General features: G+C 49.2%; 1 protein-coding gene across 3 annotated transcripts in view; it reads left to right on the top strand.

Annotated features, from left to right (window-relative positions):
- GNB5 (G protein subunit beta 5) overlaps nt 1–23752 on the top strand; it is a 45394-nt gene that overhangs the window by 5569 nt on the left and 16073 nt on the right. The window contains exons 1-6 of one of the 3 annotated variants that reach the window (XM_070501473.1): nt 3076–3143; nt 3641–3752; nt 14237–14373; nt 17866–17907; nt 20109–20185; nt 23410–23542. In XM_070501473.1, the coding sequence (XP_070357574.1) occupies nt 3641–3752; nt 14237–14373; nt 17866–17907; nt 20109–20185; nt 23410–23542 (501 nt within the window). In that variant the 5' untranslated portion in view covers nt 3076–3143. Of the gene's footprint in view, nt 1–3075; nt 3144–3500; nt 3753–14236; nt 14374–17865; nt 17908–20108; nt 20186–23409; nt 23543–23752 lie in introns of those variants that run through there. The other 2 variants (XM_070501467.1, XM_044764878.2) reach the window with 2 other exon arrangements.

Below are 23752 nucleotides of genomic sequence, written 5' to 3' on the forward strand. Positions count from 1 at the left end.
AGGGACTCTGGCAAATAAACAACGTGGGAGCACTTTTCCAAAGGCCCTGTGCCAGCTGTCCCTGGGGACAGTGCTCTTGAATACCGAACCAGACAGGGTCTCAGTAGTGAGCAAAATTAAGCCCAAGGAAAAGTGCTCCTTGGGCCTAAACCTTCAGCAAGGGCCAGGGACAGGACACAAATCCTGCCATTTTTCAAAGTACACAAATCAGTCGTCACCAGAGGTGGCTATGCTCAGGTTTCAGATCTTGCAGCAAAAATGCCCACAGCACGGCTGAAGCCCTAGGAATCGTTAGTCTTGTCTCAGAGGATTTGCAAAGCTGTGCTCAGTAGTGCAGCTGAGTGGAGCCCCCACCTGGTCAAAAGCGGGAAAGCACTCTTCCCCAAAAGCCCAATAGGAAATCCCAATTATCAACACGCGAAAAACATACATATCAAAGAGAAGAAAGATGACATTTACGTTTTATTCGACTGAAGAGGAGAGGCAATATTCATCCTCCCGGTCCCACTGTAACCCCTGCCAATGATTACATTTTAAGAAATTATTCCCATAAAGCAATTGGCAGGTAAACAGGATGGGGTGGCACGCAGGCTACGGTACAGCAGAGTCATCCCGAGGTCACAGGATTCAGGCTCCGGGGACGGACTTCTACCTGAAGCACGCTGCGCTCTAAACCCGGTTCTGCAAGTCCTCAAACTGAGGACATTCAGTTCTTAAAATCAGCCTGCTTTCTGGTGGCCCTCCCACCCTGGAGCAGAGCGATTTATTAATCTAGCTCTTCTGTCTTTTAAACAACTTCCTCTGTGGACAGGAGCCCAGAACGCCAGACATCGCGTCCTCCGTAGCATCCTAGGTTCTCCGCGGGTCAGAGGCCCTGCCTGCAGGGGACTGTCGCTGGCTCTCTCCACCACCGGCACGTGGAGGGGGTAGGGGGAGGTTCCCAAATATTCAGACTCCTTTGGCTGAGGAGACTTCCAAATGACTGACAGCTGACATTTTATCCAGGCGCTTAGGATTGTGTCCACACAGCCCCCAGTGGACACTTTTCACGAAAAGGGGTAACCCTGGACCTCCACCACTGCTGAAATGTAGCAGACTTCAACTTGTCTGATCTCCGGCTCCCACATTTATAAAAAGTAGTGAACACCAAAGTACGGGAAGGCACTTTGCAAACTTTTCCAGCCATTAAAAAGTTACTCTGGGGGGTGGGCAGCCTGCTGGCATAATGGTTAAGTCTGCTGGCTCTGCTTCAGCAGCCCAGGTTCACCAGGTCAGATCCCAGGGGCAGACCTACACACAGCTTACCAAGCCATGCTGTGGTGGCATCCCACATACAAAATAGATGAAGATTGGCATGGATGTTGGCTCAGGGCCAATCTTCCTCACCCCCCCCCCCCAAAAAAAAGTTACATGGCCTCATCTCTATATGGTAGGCTCTCCAGCTAGGAGGATGTCTGGGGTTTATTTTGCACAGAGAACCTCCAGAGGAGGGCACACAGCGGTGTGAAGCTCCCCTCACCCCACTTGCCCTAGCCTCTTGAGATGACCCTTGTGAGAAGGGTCCCTCGTGACCTAGTGTCTCATTTAAATTACTCCATGTGAATTGCTCAAGTGTATCAGGCAGTCTTAAAAATAATGAGCATATGCTGTGTGCCACACATCCTGCTGAATGCTCTAAGTAGTCACTCCTGATGAGGACCCTACCAGGAAGGTGTTATCTCCATTTTCAGATGAGGAGCCTGAGACACAGAGAAGTTAAGTAAACCACCCAAGACCACACAGCACAGCCAGGATTTGCCCCCAGGCAGTCTGATCTAGATAGAGCCTATGCTCGTAACCTTTGCTCTAAGAACTCTGAAACAGATCTAATGTTTTTGCTTTTATAAATAGCTGAAAGTATCTAGAACATTTATAAATTTTGTCTCATTTTATATATTTGTTTTATTTTAATTACATATTTCACATGTATTTATATCATATATTTATTACGATTTATACACCCATTTTATAAGCTAACATTAACTGAGCACCTACCATATACCAGTTCTCATGCTAAATCCTGAGGATAAATGATGACTAAGCCCATATTGATGGGCAGGGAGAGGGGAACTGGCGGTTAATAAGCATCTGCTATGATGGAGATGATAGAGAAGTTGCTGAGGTTCCCACATATCATCTTATTGAATTCTCACAACAGCCCTACGAAGTAGATGCCCTGACACAGATTTTCCAGATAAGGAAACTGAGGAGTCAGACTCTAACCTCCCAGCCAACTATGTAGATTATTTCCAACTTTTCTTAGATAGAGACGGCTCAGGACACAAGTCAAGGCTGGATTCCTCAGGAAGGGAGGGGTACCAAACAGGGTGGGGATGGCACCCGATTCTGCGGGGCGATGTCCACTTTAGAATTTGTAACCTTCATCTGCCTCCCCGTTCTGTAGAGAAATGCACGCATGCCAGGTCACAGAGAGGGGAGGAGGGAAAAGCCGCGGGTTCGGTCCTCCACAACCGAGGCCAGAGGCATGTGGCTGAACGGAGCCCGAAAGCCTGGGTCCAAATCCTGCCTTTGCCTCTTTCTGGGAGTGCGAACGGTCCAAATAGTTTAACCTTTCTGTGCCTCAGTTTCCTCATCTGTGAAATGGGGATGGTAACAGTACCATGCAGGGTGACTGTTGTGAGGATTAAACGAGTTAACGTGAAGCAGTTGGAACAATGCCTGGCCCTACAGGGGACTGGAAGAGGGGATGCTGGAGTCTGCCCTAAAGTCACTACCTTTGCGACCGTGAGAGAACTGTCGCCGCCCTTCAGTGTAAGCTGGAGGACGCTGCCTCACGTCTCAGATCTCTGGGCGCGGGCTCCAAAGCCCCGGGTCTGGGCCCCTGGGCGCCCCCCACCCCGCCAGGGACTTAATTCCCGAGTGACGAAGGGAAAAGCAAAACCAAGAGCGGGCCTCCTGAGGCCGCAGAGCCCCCAGCGCTGCTCGGGAGGCAGCGCTAGTTTTATTTTTGTCTATTTAACTTAACCAACGAGGAAAACTTCCGGTTCGTTGTCTGGGGGGCACCAGAGCTACCCAGGCTCGGGCCGGGTGTCAGAGGCGCGGGCCGGCCCGGTGCCCTCGCCTCTCTCCTCCACTCTCTGCAGGTATCAAGTCCCAAGGAAGGGAGATCTGTGCACGGGGTGGGGGGGTGGGGGGTACTGTGTCACTAGGACTTCCCCAGACTCCCAGGAGCCGGGCAGGCCTGGGTTGGAACGCCAGTTGGGCCCTTCACTCCGCGCGCGTCCTCCCGGCAAGTCAGCATCCTGTCTGAGCCTCGGTTTTCCCATCGGTGAAACGGGCCGACGCTCCCCGCTTCTCCCGGGCGTGCGCGCAGCAGCGCCACCGCGGGGTCGCCCGGGGCCTGCGCCAGGGCGCGCGGCAGGGGCCGGGGCCGGGGTTGGGGGTGGGGGGAGCCGGGGGGTGGGGGGACGGCCGGCGGCGGGGCGGGGGGGGCGCGGCCACAGCCCGGCCCGCAGCGGCAGCGTCAGCGCCGCAGGGCGGGGCCGCGCGGGGACACGGCGCCGGAGCTGCGCCCGCGGCCTCGGCCGCCCGCTCACCGCCTCCCCGCTCTCGCTTCCCTCGCCGCGGCGTCCCCGCGAAGATGGCCACCGACGGGCTGCACGAGAACGAGACGCTGGCGTCGCTGAAGAGCGAGGCCGAGAGCCTCAAGGGCAAACTGGAGGAGGAGCGGGCCAAGCTGCACGACGTGGAGCGTGAGTGCGGGCTGGGGGCGGGGGTGGGGGCCGCAGGGCCTGCGCCGTTCCCGGGATGCGGCCCCGCCCGCGCGCCAGGGGAGGCTGGGGCGGGGGGCGCGGGGCGGCCCTCGGAGGCTCCGGGCACCTGGCGGAGCCCGCGCCCCGCTCTGGGCGGGGGCGCCTGGTGGTAGCGGCCCCTGCCGCTGTCCTCCCGGCGAAGGATCGTGGGAGCAGCTCCCGTCGTCACTTGCCTGGAAGATGCACACTGTCCCCATCCCTGCCCTTCCCAGGCGGGGCGGGGCGGACGGGGTCGCTGTGGCGGCGAGCGCCGCGAGCCCGAGTGGGCGCGGCCTAGAGTCAGCTCCTGTTTTGTTGTTTAATCCTTTGGCTTTCTCCATCAGTGTCGTGTCCTTTCTCAGTTTTGCTTTTATAAGGAATCAGACTCTGACTTAAAAGCTCATTTTTCCAATCTGCGCCCTCTTCCTGGGAGTGGAGAGCCGGATGGGGGAAGGGAAGCAGAGGCGCTCACCAGGTCTAACCGTTTAGTTCATTTAAGGCTGTTGAAGAGCTTTTTTTGGACGGATGCGGTGTGATTGGTGTAAAAGAGCAACAGCAAATCTTAAACTTACGTTGTTGACCGCTGCCGTAATTCAGAAGGGGCTCTGATTTCCTGAGTGAGCATTTAGATAGCCAGGTTACAGGGCTCTTGGCGGGATCAGCTTCCCTTGACTCTGCCAGATGGGTCGTCCTCAGCAGAGCTTGGGCGCGGAGCCAGGCTTGGCGAAGTGACCTTATCTGCTTACTTTTCAGCTCTGAGGGTGGCAGCTCCCCTTTGTTGAGCACGGCCTCCCCATGGTGCCCTCAGACACACCTATCCATTGTGCTCCTGCCATTCCTAGTTGGTACCACTTGCTTTAAATTCTATTTGGAAAAGAAAAATGGGGTTCATGCTAGGTCCCTTCGCCCCTGGTTCCTTTCTTTGGAAATAACTTGAAAGAAGCAGAAGACCTGAATCTCGAGTGTGCTGTGCCTTTGTAGGGGCCTCCTTTAAACAGGAGGCACCCTAAGCCCCTGTATCATTTAGAAATGTGTCCAGCTACAATTAACTATAAACCCCAAATAAAGTAGTTAAGCAGATTGGGAATTATTTTTCTTACACAACGAGAACAAACGTAGGCCATCACCAGCATTGTTCAGCTGTCCAATGTGCCATCAGGGACCCACGCTCCTGTCTTTATCCTCCACCACCCTGAGAGTGCTGGCATTTGCCCCACGATTATAAAGTGACTGCCACAGCTCCACACATCACCTCTGTATCCAGGGCAGGAAGAAGGGGGAATGTGGACACCAGCCTCTGTTTCTCTTTGTCAGGAAAGTAAAAGTTTTCCCCAAAACCTCCTTTCTCCCCGACAGACTTCTGTTGGCACTTTGTTAGCCAGAGCTAGGTCACATGGCTACTGCAGGGGAGGCTGGGAAAGGGAGAACTGAGCTGGCACACTGCCATCCTCAAAGAGAGCTGGGTTTCAGGGAAGAAGTAGGGAATGGATATTGGGAGGTGTGGGACAGGGTCTGCCCCATTTCCCTTTGCAAATGCCTGCACTCAGCAGGTGATAACAACGATGCTGTAAGCGTGGCCATAGTGCCTCTCAGATAGGCCATCTGATTTCTCCGTTTCACACATGAGGAAACTGAGGCACAGAGAGGCAAAAGGACTTGCTGCCAGACCCCAGCTAGTGAGTGCTGGGGCAGAACCCTTAGTGCTCCACGCAGAGGATTTCTCCAGACACTTGCTGACTCAGCAGGGGCAGCTGCCCACAGGCATGTTTTTCAGCCTTTTCTGCAAATTGGTAAATTGCCTGAAGGCAGAGGGATAGTCAGGACGCGCTTTTCAACAGGGAGTCCTTCTTCTGCCCCGATGGTGTGTCCTCAGGGGCCAGGGCCCAGTTTCGGACCCACAGTGGAAGGATCTGTCCTCACCTGCATAAGTCAGAATTTTTGAGTTGAAAAGACCAGAAGTCATGTGGTGAAGTTTTCCTTCATTCCCCCTGTAGCTTCCAGACCAGTTCTCCACTCCCGTATAAAACCCATGCTCCTCTAAGCCTCCTGTCATTTACCTGACCTGTCTCTTCCCCTCCTCCGTGCTGCTGTCTCCTGACCTCCCAGCCAGGCTCCCTCATTTCTTAAGGACTTTGGCCCACACCTTGAGCCTTCTTTTTGACCCTAAGCCCTGCCCCATCGCTGGTGTCTTCAGGGTCCACAAGGGTGACCCTCCTCACACGCTGGCCCCTCACTCCATCACAGTCCCCCGGGATCTTCTTAGTAATCAGAACTGCTCTTTCGCTGACCACAGTCTCTCCCACGGAGATGTCCATGATCTGGGATCTCTGGGCTCTTCTCTCTTCCGGTTCTCAGCCTCTTCCTGAGACTACATTTGTGCATTGTGATGGTGTTACATAGATGGCCCTGGAGCCCCTATCCTAGTCGGAGAAACCTCTTTAGGCCGTAAGCTAAGGTGCAAGTCATTCCGGTTTGCCTGGGACTGTACATTTTAAAATGGAAAGTCCTGCATTCTGGGAAACCCTCAGTCCTAGGCAAACTGGGACAGTTGGTCAGCCTTCTGTTAGTTCTGACTTGCCCAAAGTCTTGCCTTTAAAGAGTCAACGCAACGAAATTGTAGAGGAAACTTGAGGAAATGTGAAGGAAAGTGAAATTTGGAGGGAAAGTGATATTTTCCTAACTCAAGACAAGACCCTCACTTCCTCAGCTCCCACCCCTTTGACCCTCAGACCAGCCCCCATTCTGTTGGGCCCTCGTTGTCAAGTCAGACCCTTGGCCAACATTAAATACAGGAAGTGGCTTAGACGGGTGGCCTATGGGGATGCCAGCTGTCGACGAAAATAATCCATAACCAATCTATAAATGAAAATTTGGGGTGAGTTTATTCTGAGCTAAAATATGAGGACCATGGCCCAGGGCCTTTCTTCTCGAAGGAAGAAAGGGCATCAAAGAAGTGGGGTGTACAGACTGGTTATATACCCCCAGAGAGGATGTTTCACATATGATTGAAATGTCCCTTTTACAATAGTCGCGAGACTGCTCCGTCGGCTCAGCGATTGATGGACACAACAGGTAGGTCTGCTGTCTCGGTGGACACAGCAGGGTGGCAGGTCTGTTGTCTTGAGCTGGGTGGTCACAGGTGAGCTGGGTGATCAAAGGTGAGCGCAGCCATCAGTTCCTAGCCTAAGGAAAGATGCTTATGCCTAAGGAAATGCCAGTGTGGGGGAAAGTTGCACCTTTATCTTAAGGCCATTTGTCCTTGCCATAGTAAACGTTTAAAGCAGATAGACAATGCATGCTTGATGGCCATGTCAGGCCCTTTTGGAAAAAACAGAGTCAGGCCAAATTAGGTTTATACCAAATGGCTTCCTCATATACTCCAATATATCCTATTGCTTGCCGTTTCTATTTGTCACAGCCTACATCAGACTCCAGGCTCCGTGCCTGGCCCCTGCCTTCCCCCTTACTCCTCCAGAGCTTCCTGCTTCTCCCTGGGTGTTCCCCCTGTCAACTTCTGCTCACCTTCTACCATGGGGAAGTGCTCCCTTCTTGATTCTAAGGTGTTTTAGAATCACGAGGTTACAGCTTGCTTTAGTTTCCTATTGCTGTTGTACAAATTCCCACAGACATAGTGGCTTAAAGCAACATAAATTTCCTCTCTTACTGTTCTGGAGGGCAGGGGTCTCAAATGTGTCTGTGTTCCTCCTGGCGGCTTTAAGGGAGAGTCCATTCCTTGCCTTTTCCAGCTTCTAGAGGCTGTATTCGTTGGCTTGTGGCCCCACGTCACTCCAACCTCATTTCTGTCATCACGTCCTCTTTGACTGATCCTCCACCCTTCCGTCTTCCAAGGACCCTTGTGATTGCATTGGGCCCACCTGAATGATCCAGGATAATCTTTCCATCTCAAGATCCTTACCTCAATCACATCTGCCAAGTCCCTTTGCCGCGTAATAAGGTAACATATTCGCGGGTTCCGGAGATGAAGATGTGGACCTTTTGGAGGGCCTGTCACACAGCCCGTGAAACTGGAAAGGACCACCTGCTTCAGCCTCGGTCTTCAGACACAAAAAGTTTTCTTCTTTTCCCAACAACCCACCCCCTTTCCTTAGGGATGAGGGAGCAGCTGAGATCCAGGGACGATTTCGGGGATTTCCCTAAGGTTATACAGAGAGTGGGGGTAGACACCAGGCTCCTTCTCACCATGCCAGGCCACCTCTCAGAGAGCTGAGATTTACATTTAAAAGGAATTAAAGTAAATATGTGTGTGTGTGTGTATGAAAAGGTGTCAAGTAAAAAAGAAAAATAAGATGAGTATATAACATATGATCTTATTAGCTTAAACAAGAGATGCTTGTGTATGCATTAAGTTTCTGGAAGGATACAAAAGAAACTTGTCATCTCTACCAAGGGGTCCTGGGAGGTGGGGGAAATAGACGTACTTTATACGTATCTTGGCGTTTAGTGCTTTTATAATAAAAAGGAAAAAATGAGTACTGGAATCAGAGTCAAGATCAAGAAAACAAGGGGAGTTCAGCTATAAAGAGTCCTTAACTTGACATTAAACTGACAAATGATCTGGAAGACAGGCTGAAAGCAGACAGAGCAGAAAGGGCGCCATGTTCATTGCAGCCGACATACACAGCAGCCTCGTGGGGCTGTGTGGGGGCTTCATCCAGATTCCCAGCTCCTCAGGGCAGATTCTAACATTGTCTATGAATGAAGCAACTCTAAGAAGATTTATATAATTTCCCTAAGTGCAAATCCAAATGAAATTTGGGCAAATGACAAGATTTATTATTAGATGCGATTCGCTTTTCTATCTTTCCCAAATGTAACTTCGTGAAAGGTTTTATTCTCAAAGGCTTTATGATTGGAGCCTGGGGCTGTTCTGATTTTATGATGTAGGAACAAATCTAGAAGAGCCAGATTTCTGGATTAGTCTGAAGCTAGTGTGTTGATTCACTTTTCCCGTGTTCTAGGAGAGATGCTGTGTGTACTGAGGCTTATAGAAGTGAGCTTTCCTACGGAGTAATCCGCTTCCCGGCTGCCCTTCCATGTGCCACCCGCCCACAGCCCTCAGAGGGAGCAGAGGGCAAACCTGCCCTTTGCTTCCTCTCCCTTCCTGCTGCTCTGTGTTCATAGTTACACACGAGCCGGCTAGCATCTCGTCCTGAGAAACTAGTGCCCACTGCAGCAGATTTAGAAATAGAGAAGAAACAAGTCATCCGTGACCACACTGCCCAGGGGTAGCCACTTTTAATATTTTGATGTACTTCCTAGCTTATGTTTTTATGCTTGTGTATCTGTTTGTAAGCATACTTGAGATTGTACCAGATAAAGAGTTTGGGCCTAGTTTTAATTTAACACAATGGATTGAATAGCTCCCCTGTTGCATGTTTTCACTTTATGAATTTATATGTTTTGGATTCTTGTGTATTGACCTGCACACTGTCCATGTTACTTTAGGTTCATGTGTGCACAGATTATAAAATAAATTGTAAAACTATTCCCTGAAAATTGAGAGGAAGCCACATCTTGATGAAAAGTTCGTCTTTACCTGAAACCAGAATTGTAGATTATTTCCAAGGCCCCATTTAGATAAACTCTTCACTCCCTCCTTTCACAGAGGAGGGCACAGGCTCCGAGGAGACATTTGTTTACTGCTGATTTCTAAGTTGTCCCCTCCCCTCACGCCTTCTTTTCCTTTTCTGCGTCTTGCTCCGCATGACTTGAGTTGCTAAGGTCTCTTCTTGCTCTAACTCTGCCCGACTCTCCCAGCCCGATGGTGGCCAAGCCAGGACCGGGGCACATTTCTTGACTTGGGTTCTAGAATCCTTAACTCTGACCCACTGCTCCAGCTACATCAGGAAGTGTGGGGTGTCTCCTGCATTAAGAAGCCATTGTCACTGCCTCACTAGTCCTTGACTTTCTAAAGAATTACAGCCACCTGCCCAGAGTTTACCCTAATAGGGGAGGTATTTATCTGTTCTTAGGGGTTCAAGTGTATGTGCATAAGGTCCTTAGCCTCTCTGAGCTTCAGTTTTTCTTTTCTGTAGAAGTGAGGACAAAGCCTGTGTCCTCAGGCTGTGTGTAAAGCTCTCAGCCCACCGCCTGTCCCCCAGGAGACATGTGACAAATGGTGGATATTGGCAACATGCTTTTAAAGCCTTTAAAAATGTGCTTTCCCTTTGACTCAGCAATGCTACGAATTGGAATTTATCTAAGGAGATAATGCAGTACAGGGGTCTCGGGGCAGTCCCAGAGCACAGTAAGTGTCCACCAGTAGGGAAGTTTTGGATGATGGTATGTCCATACGGTGGAATGTTATGCAGTCATTAAAAATGACAGATAATTACCTTTGAAGTGGAAAGACATCCATAAATATGAGGTGAAGAAACAGGTCCCCCAAATTGTATGTGAAGTATGATCTGCTCACACACGTATACACATGTGCACACATATGCAGAGAAAAGTCTGGAGGATGTATACCAAATGTTAAGAATGGTCAGGCTAAGCGGAATTATAAGTGATCATGTGTTTCTATCTTCTGATTATTTTCAATGGACATGCATTTACTTCTATAAGTATATGAAAAGAAATTAAGAAAAATCCCTCTCCTGTCCGTAAACCTCTCGTTCATTCTCCCGTTCTCTCCTTTCTTAAACCCAGTCTCTAGTTTTCGTGGCCCGTCCATTTCAGAAGCCCTCTTTCCTCTAGGTTATCTTGTTTCTGATTTTCTAGCCCCCAGTGCCTACTACCCCAACTCTACATTTTTTTTTTTTTTTGAGGACAGTTAGCCCTGAGCTAACATCTGCCACCAATCCTTCTCTTTTTGCTGAGGAAGAGTGGCCCTGAACTAACATCCATGCCTGTCTTTGTCTACTTTATATGTGGGACACCTGCCACAGCATGGCTTGCCAAGTGATGTGTAGGTCCGCACCCGGGATCCGAACCAGTGAACCCCAGGCCGCTGAAGCAGAACATGCAAACTTAACCACTGCACTACCAGGCTAGCCCCCCAACTCTACATTTTTGATTCCTGACCTGCCAGACACCTGTTAGGCACTTTAATTTGCTTTCCCAGTTAGACCTCAGAACACCCCCATGGATTAGGTCCTTGTCTTCCATTTTACTGAACAAACAGAAATAGTTATTAGGAAGCTAGCTTCCTGCCTCCCCTTTCCTTACTCCAACTCCTGGGCATCCTTCAAAACCAGGGTCCTGTGACGTCTCTCTGACAGCCACACCTGCCAGCAGGGTCAGCCCTGTGACCCTCGGCGCCCTGACCCTTCCCGCTGCACTCCAGCTGTTACCTGTGATCTCGCTTGTCTACCCCTGCAGGCTGTGAGCTCAGTAAGAGCAGGGACTGTCTTCTTTTCTGTATCCAAGCCTCTGGCACAGTACTTGGCACGTAGGAGGGGTTCTGGAAACGTCATTCAAGCAACAAACATTTATTGGCCTCTACTTCCAGCTCTGTCCCTTCTCTTGAGTTCCAGCCATGGCTGTCAGTTTCTACTACCTAAACCACTTGCACTTCATTCATCAAAAGGAGCACATACCATCTTTATTCCCAGCCAGCTCCTTTTGGAATTGCCCGTTTGCATTTGGGGCACCACTGTTTTCTCATCCACGGACTCTGGAATCCTCCCCTTCTCTGCCCTGCCCCCCTCTTTTCCAAGAAGCTACCTTTTTGAACCTTCTCAGAGCTGCCTCCACCTCCATCATTAGTGGGCATAACTCACCTGGGGAGCTTGTGGAAATGCAGGGTCCCTTGCTCCACCCGTGGATTCTGATTCCTTGGAACAGGAAACAGGCGTGTCTTCCACCCCTAATGCCAGCGAGTTTGCCCTGGTAAAACGAGGAATTGCTTGGCAGCTGAAGCAGAGGTGATGGATTAGGAGTAGGGAGAGGTACAGAAAAAGAAGGGAAAGGGGCTTAAAAGTTATGTTGATCTGCCAAAAACTGCTTCTTAGGATTGCTACAGTTGACTGAAATTTAATAAATAGTAAGCATTTCATTTATTCTTTCAATAAATACTTACCTGGTCCCCACTGTGTGCCAAGCCAGAGAACATTAACTAACACTCATCGGGTGTTCCCTCTGTGCCAGGCTCGAATAGTCATCCCAACAACCCCATGGGGGAAGCCAGCAGCGGGAAGGTAAGCAGCTTGCCCAGGATGCACAGCTGGTGTGTGGCAGAGCCGGGCTCTGACCCAGCGGCCTGACCCAAAGCCAGGATTCCTGAGCGCTCGGCTCCGTTATGCCCTAAGGAGAGGGAGCAAGACAGCACCTGTCCGCCTGCTCCTTGCCTTCTAGTGGAATTTCTGAACAGGTTATCATTGTATTCTAGTAAGTTCTTATTATAGAAACCAGCTGGTTGTGTTCATCATTTCTTTAAAAAAAAAAAAAAGTTAAATCCTGGAAGGTGATCCATCAGAAGGCAGAGAAACCACATCTGCCCTGAGCCGACAGGACACAAATAATTCACAGAACATACTGAGTTCATTCCCAGTTTGGGGTTTTTTTTTGCTTTCTGGTATTAAAATTTTCTTAACTCTTTAATTCAACAGATGTGAGATTTGGCAGATAGAAGAGGACTGAGTGGGTGGGGAGTGAATCTATATGGTAGGAAGGGAAAATGCAGTGAGAAAATAATTAATAGTTGGGATGTGTTCAGATTCACATTATGTAAGGTGCTATTTTGGTTAGATGAATCATTTTTTTGGTAAGAAGGACATGAAATAGCTATAGTTGTCCTATTGCTGAATTCGGGGACGTGGCAATAATATCAATGACGGGAACTCAGGGGCAGTCTGTGACGTTCCTGCCTAACACGCGTTACCTGAATCTAATCATGAGGAAGCATCAGACAAGCCCGAATTGGGGAGTAAAATAGCTGGAGACTAAAGAGACATGACAGCTGAATGCACCCTGTGGTCTGGGATTTCCATTTGCAATAAAGATATTCTGGGGCGATGGAGCCTATCTCAGTAAGGTCTGTGGTTTAGACATGGTATTGTTTCAGTGTTAATTTACTGACTCTGAGGGTTATACCGTGGTTATGTAAGAGGGTTCCTGGTTTTGGGGAGTACACACCGAAGTGTTTAGAGAGGAGGAGAGGAGGAGGGAGGGGAGAAGGAAGGATTTCTCTAGAGAAGGGGTGCAGTTGTCACATGGCTTAAACCCCACTCAGCCCCTCTGGGAGAGCCCAGGGTTCTGAGGATAACACGAGGAGGCGGGCCCTTCCCCAGCAGGCTCCGGCGGCTCATGGGAAGGATCGAGGGCCTGTGTTTGCCTCACACCAGCACCACAATGTTGCTCTGTCTGTGCTAGGACACCATGCCTTTCGTGGGGCTGTCCCCTCCCCCCCTCCCCACCAGCCTGGAGAAAGGCCCAGCTGGGAGGCCCAGAGGAAGGAGGAGTGGAGGGCACCTTAGGAGGCCGGGCTCCTTCTGGCACAGCCTCCAACCAGAAAGGGGGGCATTCCACGAGGGGAGAAGCCACGTGACCCCCACCTCACCTGCACCATGAGGACCTGGGCTAGCCACTCTCTGTGGCCCTTTCTGCTGCTTCATGGGAGCCTGCCTCCCTCTGAGAGGCATCCGGGACAGCCTCTCTCCAAGCCCCTGGAAGGCTCTCCCTTGGCCACGGGAGAGAAGCTGTGGGCCCTGTCCCGGAGGGGTTGGTTCCTGGGGCTCCTTCGTGGCGTAGGTACCTTCTGGAGGTCGTGTGTTCAGACTGTTGAATGTTGGGTTGATCTCTGCCAACGCCATAAGTCTTCGCAGACCCACAGTGTACCATTTGGTGGTTCACTCAATTGCTGTTTCCTGCAGCACATGAGTGGGGCGCCTACCATGTCCCGGGCCTGTGCTAGGCACAGGGGCATCAGTTAGGAGTCACAGTGCCTGCTGTGGAGCAGCAAGGGTGCACATTATGGTACCTGATGGGACAGTTTTGGTAAAGTGACTTTTCTTTGTGACTGGAAAGTGGTAAGGAAAAGAACCAGAAGCCCTTGCTTCACTCCCAGTTAGTTGTATGAACTCGTATTAGCCAGATAACCTCCGTGAGCCTCAGTCTCCTCACCTATTAAATGGGGATAGCCATCTCCCTCTGCTGCCTGCCCTGCCCACCTTGCAGAGCTGGGCCCTTCAGTGGAGAAGTCTATATACTGCTTTACAAATACGAGGTAGTCTTGGCGTTGATCCCTCAGCATGCATATATGGAAGTGCTTTGAAAAACGTAGGGTCTTAAACACAAAGAGAGAATGACAGTGTTGTCTCTACCCTCCACTGAGCTTAAAAGAGAGAGCATTGCGAGGGCGTGGTAGTAAAGACCGGGAGAGTAAAGCTGTGGCCACAGAGAAAGACCAGCGTCTTCCCTGTGGCAGCACAGGGCTTGGAACCTGGTCCTTGGTAGTGGAATTGATGGCGGCCTTGTCCTTCCAGTGCACCAGGTGGCGGAGCGGGTGGAGGCCCTGGGGCAGTTTGTCATGAAGACCAGAAGGACCCTCAAAGGCCATGGGAATAAAGTTCTCTGCATGGACTGGTGCAAAGACAAGAGGAGGATCGTGAGCTCATCGCAGGTACGTCACACCTGTTGCATGGTGGAGAGCTCGCTTCTGCTAAGGGGGAAAGAGCTGTCCTTTTCAAAAAGCCCTTTCTGGTCTTTGTGTCTCTGCTTATTCTCCAGAGGACATGAGTTAGCACAGCTAAGCATTCTCTTGCAGACTGTAGAACTTCAACTTAACTGATTTGGGTAGATTTGGAATTGGTGAACACAGAAACGTTATAAACTATATTTCACAAGCCATTCAAAATTATTTCTTCCTGAGCCTATTTCAAGGTCTTATTTGTGAGTGAAACCATCTTTAAAATAGTGTGGGTTTTTTTCTCCAAATTGAGGGCATAGTGGTTCAGATTCCACTGTGGCTTCTTTCAGTTTAAGAGTTTAGCAATTTGTATACCTTAAAAAACAAATTTAAGATACGTATTTTGTGAAGTGTAGTTTTTCATTCATTTTGTGTAGTTGGGACATAGTTTATTTTACATCTTGTATATTAGTTATCTGTTGCTACATAACAAATTACCCCAAAACTTAGCAACTTAAAACAACAAATATCATACGTGATTGCTGAGAGTCAAAAGTCCGGAGCAGCTTAGCTGGGTGGTTCTGGCTCAGGGTCTCTCATGAGGCTGCTGTCAGGATGTTGGTGGGGGCTGTGGTCATCTGACAGCTCGACTGAGGTGCAAATTCACTTCCAGAATGGCTCTGTCACGTGGTGACAGGCTGGAGGCCTTAGCTCCTCACCATGTGGACTTACCATGGGCTGACATGGTAGCTGGCCTCCCCCAGAGCAAGAGAAGGAGACAGAGGCAGAAGCTGCCCTGTCTTTTATGACCTGGACTCACAAGGGACATTCTGTCACTTCTGCTGTATTCCACTGGTCACAGAGAGCAACCTGATATAATGAGGGAGGGGCCACACAAGGGTCTTGACTATCAGGAGGCTGGCTACCACTGCCTAGTACTTTTTATGTCCTAGGTAGCACATAGGACTGTAGTACTGTCCTTTTCAATGTTACGTGCATTGAAGATAAAACTATAAACTGAAGTCATATATTTTTATGGCCAGTTTGGGCTTCCCCAACCCCTGCGTTCAGCCCAGCTTTTCATAGGACAATTTTTTATAACCCTTTTAAGTATAAAAACTGTACATGTTCTCAATAACCACAAGCTCTAACGTCTATGTCAGTGTTGTTTGTCACTAATCTGCCGTATTACCTACAAATCTAGTATGTCACATTGCATTTGCTTTATGTTCATAAAAAATTTATCATGTGTATTTTACCTATAGAAACACTGAAAAAGAGAACAAAGAAAAGGTTTTTACTCCCACTACCCCTTCACAACCGTTATTATTATTTTAGAGCATTTCATTCTAGACCTTTTTGTTCAAATGCTCGTTTTTACAAAGTGGTTATCGAGATGTACATGTTGCTACCTATCCTTTTAGACTTTTTTTTATCCTTGAAAGTATAACATATGTTGGATTTTCTGTCACTCGTGGACTGCTCTCATGGGGGGGGACGGGTGGTGCCTCGGCACTGCTGACACGCTCCATCCACCCACCTCTGCTGCAGGAAGAGTGGGATGGGATGTGGGAGGAAGCTGAAAACATCAGGAAGGCTCTGGAAAAGTCTTTGAGTGACTCAGAGCAGCCCTTCTTCCTTAAAAGGCAGGAGCTTAATCAACCTGACTGTGTGGGTTAGGGTTGGGGTGGAGGCACAGTCTGTCCAGGGATGTAGGCCCCTGGTGTATAAATCTGTGCTCACGAAGGGACCACATTTAGTTCCGTGAGACTGATTTTAGCCTCTTGGGTGCGTGTTTCTCTCTACAGTGCATGTGGGGTTGGCGGGGGACAGGCAGGCAAGCAGTGTGGTGAGGAAGCCACCGAAGTGAACACTGACCTGGGCAGTGCACTGAGTCAGCACCCCTGCCCAGCATGGGGGGCCTCCAGGCGTGGAGAACCCGAGGAATGGGACTGGAGCCCCTGCTCAGTTCTCCGCTTGTTTACGTAATCTACCCCACATGTCATGTTAGTCAGAGAAACTAGACTAGAAGAAACAATGTGTTTAGGGGTCTTTTTTTTTTTTAAAGATTTTATTTTTTCCTTTTTCTCCCCAAAGCCACCCGGTACATAGCTGTATGTTCTTAGCTGTGGGTCCTTCTAGTTGTGGCATGTGGGACGCCACCCCAGCATGGCCCGATGAGCGGTGCCATGTCCATGCCCAGGATCCGAACTGGCGAAACCCCGGGCTGCTGCAACAGAGTGCAAACCTAACCACTCGGCCACGGGGCCGGCCCCTGTTGAGGGGTCTTGAAAGGCCTGAAACTGCCAACTTTGACCTTGTTTCAGGGCCCCTCAGCCGCGTGCAGCATGAATATGGAACTCTTCCATCAGATCACTCAAAGCAAGCAGCTACATCACTTTAGAGAATCAGACCTTGTCTGTGCCCCTACATGGCATCCTCTCCCTCTCCCCCCACGGACTCATTCACCAGATTCAGCTCCAAGGGCTTAAGTGATTAAAAATATCAAGCCTGCCTTAGAGGCTGCAGACTTACCATCCTGAGGATGCGTGGGGGACCCGGCTTAGCCATCCCCTTCCACTGTGTTCAGAGCCTCAGGGCCCAGAGAACGCACACACCCCGTTCTGGGCAGGTGACTGCATTGTAGGGACCAGGGCTCATGTGGATTTATCTCTGGTAGGTTGTGCTACAAATAGATGCCATTGGAGTCACTCCCCACACCCCCAGTCTGGGCTGCAGCAGTGGTTACAGTGAAAGTGGCAGCATTGTCTGTGGCATCACCAGCCCAGAGCTCACCCTGGACAGGGAGTGCTCTTTGTTTACTGAACAACTGCCCACAGTGGGTCCCCCCCATTATAAGTGCGAGTCTCAGGTTGTTGGCAGCATAGGTGTGAAATGTCAGGGTTGGGGCCTGCGATGTCTGCAAGCACTGGAGAAGTTAGACTGATCTCAGGCCCACAGCGCTCCCAGCTGTCCAGCCAGAGACGTGGACCAAGAATGGGAGTGGGGCTCCTACACGTTCCTGCGGGAAGCCAGGCGAATGTAGAGAGGACAGGCTGGTGGGGATGCTGAGGGAGAAAGTCAGAGACCGTTAGTTACCTGTCAGGTATCTAAAGGTAATTTCAGGCTTATCTCACCCCTGTATAACTTTTTGACAGTTAGGATATGGCGGGTGATAACAGGTTACCAACAATTTATGCTTGGTTTATACGTGATATAAAAGAAGTGTCTGAGCATTGCCGACTGTCATCGTATCTATACAAGCAATGTGAGGTTGAGAGCCAAGCCCTTAGGCAGGCTGGAAAGCTCTGTCCCCACTCACTGCCTTTTTTCCGAGGATAGGTTGGAGGGTCTTGGTTATCTAGATCTTACTCTGGCTTTCCCCCTTTCACTGCCCAGCTGGACACAGCTGCTACGAGCAGTTCCCAGCAGTCACCTGTAGGGACTTGTCGACAGCTCCTGAACTCTTTCCTCTTTTCCCTCCAGGACGGGAAGGTGATCGTGTGGGATTCCTTCACTACCAACAAGGTAAGGCTGCCTCGGAACCCTAGGCCCATCCTCATTCCCTGCCTCTCGGGAGTCCATCTGGGGATGGAAACCCCACGAAAGCCCATTCGTGTTCTGAGAGCTCAGCAGTCCATTCATGCGTTCATTCCTCTCTGGAGCTGAAATCCCTCACTCAGGGAAGAGTGTGTAGGACCAACATAAGGGTGCAAATACTGAAACAGCAAAGGGCATGGCCTGGAAAGCTTGTCACATTCACACGTGCAGCTGCATTTATTATTTTTCTTCTGAGTGATGATAAGAGGTACCCAAATCCCCAGTTTTTTCTGCCCTCTGTCTTTGACAGACTCCACAGCACTGTGGACACGTGCAAGTGGTGGATGGGGAAGCCGAGGCTGTCATGAGGTTGAACTGCCCTATCCGGGGACACAGGGGTCTGGGCCCCTTGCAAGTCTGGCCTGGGCACGCATGGCTCCAGATTAGACCTAAATTTAGACTCTTGACTAAAGAGAAAGGCTGAAATCCATATGTAGGTGTCTTGCATGCCTGCGTTGTGTTGGCACTTAGAATAACAAGTCTTGTATATTAAATATGAATTCCAATATTTATCTAGAAAGAAAGTCTTCCTTTTCACTGTATAAAAAAGGAGACCTATATGTGTCTCAAATTGAACAGCGTCCATACTCTGCATTATTGAATGTGTTTAGTAAATGTCGTGGTAGACAGCTGTGACAGGACCTGATCGTGTGGAGCCCCAGAACCATCTTGTAGAGCAGAGTCCCTAATAGGCCCCTAGGGAATAATAAAAATGGCAACATTTTGCAAAGAGCTGTCCTATACATCACCTCCCTCCGTGGAGGCCTCTGCCTCTCCCAGCGCTCCTCAGCATCTTCAGGAGTGTGTGGGGTTTTGCTGCTTCTGTTTATGCCTTAGCATGGCATGGAGCATACACTGCCTGGTTCCTGGGGAGCTGTGGGGTTGCCCCGTGTGGCCCCTGGCAGGGAACATAGTCATTACACATAGGGAAACGTCCGGGGATGCCCTGCGCTGAGAGTGGCCACCTCAGCTCATTCCCCTGCAGTAGCTTATTCCTGATCTGAAAGGCTGCGAGACTGGGAGCAACGTCAGGATCTTGACAGGCAGTATCAGGGTCCATGTTTCCCCACAAAAAAACGGAGAATCATAACAGGAAAGAAAACCAGCACTTGAGTGTACTTTGGAAATCATCTAGTCGTATCCTCTCCCTTCACAGACAGAGCATAAGCCCAAGGTAGGACAAATGGCTGGCCTGCGTGAGGTTGCACGTCTTGCTGGTGTTGGAGCCAGGACCAGGGCCCATGTCTCCGTGGAGACGGACTCAGAAGTTTTTGAATTGTGGTCTTGTTTGCTTCTCTGCATGCAGGCGAATATGGGTGACTCCACCACCAGCAAGAAGCCGGGGACTGTTACACCTTGTTCTTAATGCACCATTTCACGGGCTCTCTTTTGTCCCCGATTGCAACTCCCGATCATCCTCTCCACCCCCACCCCCATTCTTACCTTCCCAGGAATGGTTTTAGGACCCGTAGGGGACAGAGGCTCTTGTATACTCAGAAGTAAATAAACTTACGATATACGTGTAGAAAGTCATTCAAGAATATATTTTGAAAATGGGGAAATCTGAGTAAATAAGTGAAAGAATCTGAAATGAAATTCAGGTGGACCTTTCAAAGAAGACAAAGCCCAATATTCATAGAAGAACAAAGCGAGTATAAGATTAAGAAAGAAGTAAAACATTAAGGATATTTTTTGCTAGTTGAGTGTTTAGGGTTTTTTTTTTTTTTGCTAAAGATTGGCCCTGAGCTAGCATCAGTTGCCATTCTTTTTTTTTTCCCCTTCTTCTCCCCAAGGCCCCCCAGTACATAGTTGTATATTTTAGTTGCAGGTCCTTCTAGTTCTGCAATGTGGGACGCCACGTCTGCACCCCGGATCCAAACCAGCAAAACCCTGGGCCACACCAACTTAACCACTCTGCCATGGGGCCAGCCCCCTGCTAGTTGAGATTTTTAACTTTTAGAATATATGACGTAAAGTTTGGTTGATTATGAAGGAGCTGAATCTCGTCAGTCTCAGGCTGATGTAATTTAGTAGGAACTTCAGTGATCTTATTTTGTAAAAATTAAAGATTGAGACCTTTGTGTGAAAGCCCCCCTCATTCGTTGTGTGAACAGTGTTCTGTGTTTCAGGAGCACGCGGTCACTATGCCCTGCACGTGGGTGATGGCGTGTGCGTACGCCCCATCAGGATGTGCCATTGCGTGTGGGTAAGTAGGGGCTTACCCGCAGCAGCTTTTTAGATTTCCTGTTAGCCATAAAATACGGTTCTGTGGGCAAAACCAAGCAAACAGGTAGACAGAGTTCGGGGTGGAGGGATGGCTGGTGCCTTAATCTCAGCCATCTCTGTTTCCTGGGCCCTGGCATGTGGTCGATGGTCCATACCTGTGCTGGCTGCCCCACAGGTGATTATAAAAACCAAAGCAGAGGAAGTTCAAGGTGTATTCGTGAAAGCGTTTTTTAAAATATGGGGGGTCCAGTGGATGAGGAGAGAACATCAGAAACTAACCTGAGAAAGCCTGACTCCTCTTGGATGAGGGCACTGTCTGCCCGACCGAGACCTTTCCCTGGAGCTGCTAAGGGCAACTGGGGTGCATTTGAGCGTCCAGTGAAAATCGAACACAGCGTTTCCCAGCCATGGCTTTGTGACACCCCTGTAAGTCCATTTTCACACAGAACCACACCTGTGCCACGTTCTCTAAATGTCCTTATTGCTAATACCGGGGAGATTTTTATCTCCATCTGCATGGCTCCTGGGTCTATCTCTCAGTTGGTTCCAGACTTGAAAGCTAAAGCTCCAACAGTAGTGACACAATCCCCTTCTCAAAAATGTGTCCATTGATTTCATATATATATAAAGTTTTTTTTTCTTTGAGGAAGATTAGCCCTGAGCTAACTGCTGCCAATCCTCCTCTTTTTGCTGAGGAAGCCTTGCCCTGAGCCAATATCCGTGCCCATCTTCCTCTACTTTACATGTGGGACGCCTATCACAGCATGGCGTGCAAAGCGGTGCCATGTCCGCACCGGGGCTCTGAACCCGCAAACCCCGGGCCGCCGAAGCGGAACGTGTGCACTTAACCGCTGCGCCACTGGGCCAGCCCCATAAAGTATTGTTTATTTGAGAGCCATATCTCCGAGAAGGCTTCATTCAGGTGTTGTACACTCACTATGAGCGGCTGTGTGCAGGGCACTGCACTGGGGGTCCTAGGGGCATTCAAAGATAAATCAAACCCAGTTCCTCCTCCAAGCAAGAATAATATGAAAATAGTGACAGTAACCACTACTGAGCTTCCATTGTCAAGGGCCATTCTAAACTCGATATAATCTTCACAACAGCCCCTTGTGATCGGTGGGTGGGATCCACTCCATTTTACAATTCAGGAAACTGAGGCTCAGGCAACCTGAAAAAACACCACCACAAAATGAGTTAGGGACTAAAGCAGAGATCCGACCCCAGATGCATCACACTGCAGAACTTCTCTGCCCCACATAACAGTGCAGATAACGCGAAGTAGTGAGATTCCCAGCAGAGCCACAGAAATGACTCTGAAGCCTCAGCCTGGGAGAACACGTCCCAGCTCGAGGGTCAGGGAAGCCCAGAGTCCACAGCGTGCTGGTTCATTGCCACTGCCAAGTGCAAATCATTCTCACCCGCACAGTCTATACTAAACAAGCTCGCCAAGGCTAACTGCAGTAATAGATGACCCAGGTGCACCCCTGCACCTCCAAGCAGTTGGAAAGGCAGAGCGGTCCCCTACCTTCCCCAGGGCCTCAGAAGAGAGTGTCCTCTTCTAAATGTCATTCCCCAGTAAAGGGAAGCGGGGCTCCGTGGAGTAAGGCTGACCATAGGTCTGGGGCAGGAAGAGAGTAAAGTGAGCCTAGAATATTTTCTTGTTTCAGAAAGCAAGGAAACATTCAAGAACCAATAGTCGTATCAGAAGGAAACAGTCTGCTTGAAGGGGCCCCACTGTCCAAATTTGGGACAATTAGAGCATCCCATGAATAATGATAGTAATGTATCATAACACAGTTGAAGAGAAAAAAAGAATCCGTGGGTGTGCAATGGACAAAGGGGAGCTTTTCTTTACAGAAAAATACCAGCCAACAAATGCAGAGGGAATTATCAAATTAAAGGTCACTATTTTGTAGCCTTAATAATATTTGATTCAAACAAGGGTAATCATGCTGAAGCCATGGTATAAAGGGCTGTTGGGGAACAGATGTTCACATGGCCTCAAAGTATCACACCACAGATTATTACTAATCACAAACAAATCACCTTTACCAAGGAGAGAGCTGGTGGTCCCCACCTTGACCAAGTGATCAAAGTTGGCATCACCAGTCTTGGGACAACAGGCATCACAAGCCTCCTGGACTGAAGCAGTAAGAATGAAGTACACAATATCACCTTTATGCTCTATCATCAAAAATGTTACCCTTGAATCTAACCATTAAGAAACAATGTGAGAAATCCAAAGTGTGTGACATTCCATAAGATAGTGGACCTAAGATCTCTTGTCGTAACAAAAAAATAGGTGGGAGGTCTGTTCTAAATTAAAAGATCTTAAAAAAATATAGAGCCAGCCCTGGTGATCTAGTGGTTAAGATTCTGGGCTCTCACCACCGCGGCCCAGGTTCATTTCCTGGTCGTGGAACCACACCACCCATCTGTCAGTTGTCATCCTGTGGCGCCAGTTCACATGGAGAACTAAAACTAACAACTAGATACACAACCATGCACTGAAGCTTTAAAAAGTAATAATAATAAAAACAAAATACAATGTATGGGCTTGGGCCGTGGATCCTGGAGACCATTGGGAAGATTGAATATGGATGGCTTATTACATGGTGTTATGCAATTTTTGTTAGTTTTCTCAGATGTGATCATGATTTAGTGGCTACATAGGAGAATGGTCTTATTTTTAGAAGATGTAAATCTGCAAATTAAAGTATTTTGATGTGATATGTCGTGTCTGTAATTTGCATTCAAATGTTTCAGAATTTGTTCCCGCAAGTAGGGCAGAATTTAAGTTAGTGAATCCCTATCTCCTGGTCTGAGTGGCGGCTGCAGGGTGCTTACGTGTGTCAAACCACTGAGCTGCTGAGCTTCAGAGTCCTGCACTTTATACCCCTCAGGGTACCTGCTTTACACTCCTGTTTTAACAATTGCAAAAAGAAAAAGCCTCAGATAGTTAATCTGCCCTACTTTGAATAAACCACAATCTGGTTTCATCTGGAATCTGGGTGTTCATTGTACTATTTTTCTTTCAGTTTTACTGTACGTTTGAAAGTCTTCAAAGTAAAAGTTGGGGGAAGGTTATAGTATGTGACAGTGCCAAAGAAAAACATTCTGAAAAGTTGGTGTGAACGAGAAAGTATACGCTTATTCTATTGCCCTATAGTAACACTTGACACTTGTTTCCTTCCGTGCTAGTGGTTTGGATAATAAGTGTTCTGTGTATCCACTGACGTTTGACAAAAATGAAAACATGGCTGCCAAAAAGAAGTCTGTTGCTATGCATACCAACTACCTTTCGGCCTGCAGCTTCACCAACTCTGACATGCAGGTAAACGAGCGGCCGCGTGATGGCTCAGCCTGCTGGAGAGCAGGGTCAGTCATAGAGAACTAAAGAGGAGTGGCAAGGAGAGGAAGCTTTTCCTGTGTCCCTCCTAACAGGAGGGCTGTGATCCAGCACTTGGCTCGAAGAGGAAGCTCCTGTTGTTTCTCACTGGTTATTTATTTGTTTTAAATAGAATCAGAAGTGGGAACAGTCAGG

This window comes from Equus asinus, chromosome 2 (assembly GCF_041296235.1).
Source record: "Equus asinus isolate D_3611 breed Donkey chromosome 2, EquAss-T2T_v2, whole genome shotgun sequence".
NCBI lineage: Eukaryota > Metazoa > Chordata > Mammalia > Perissodactyla > Equidae > Equus > Equus asinus.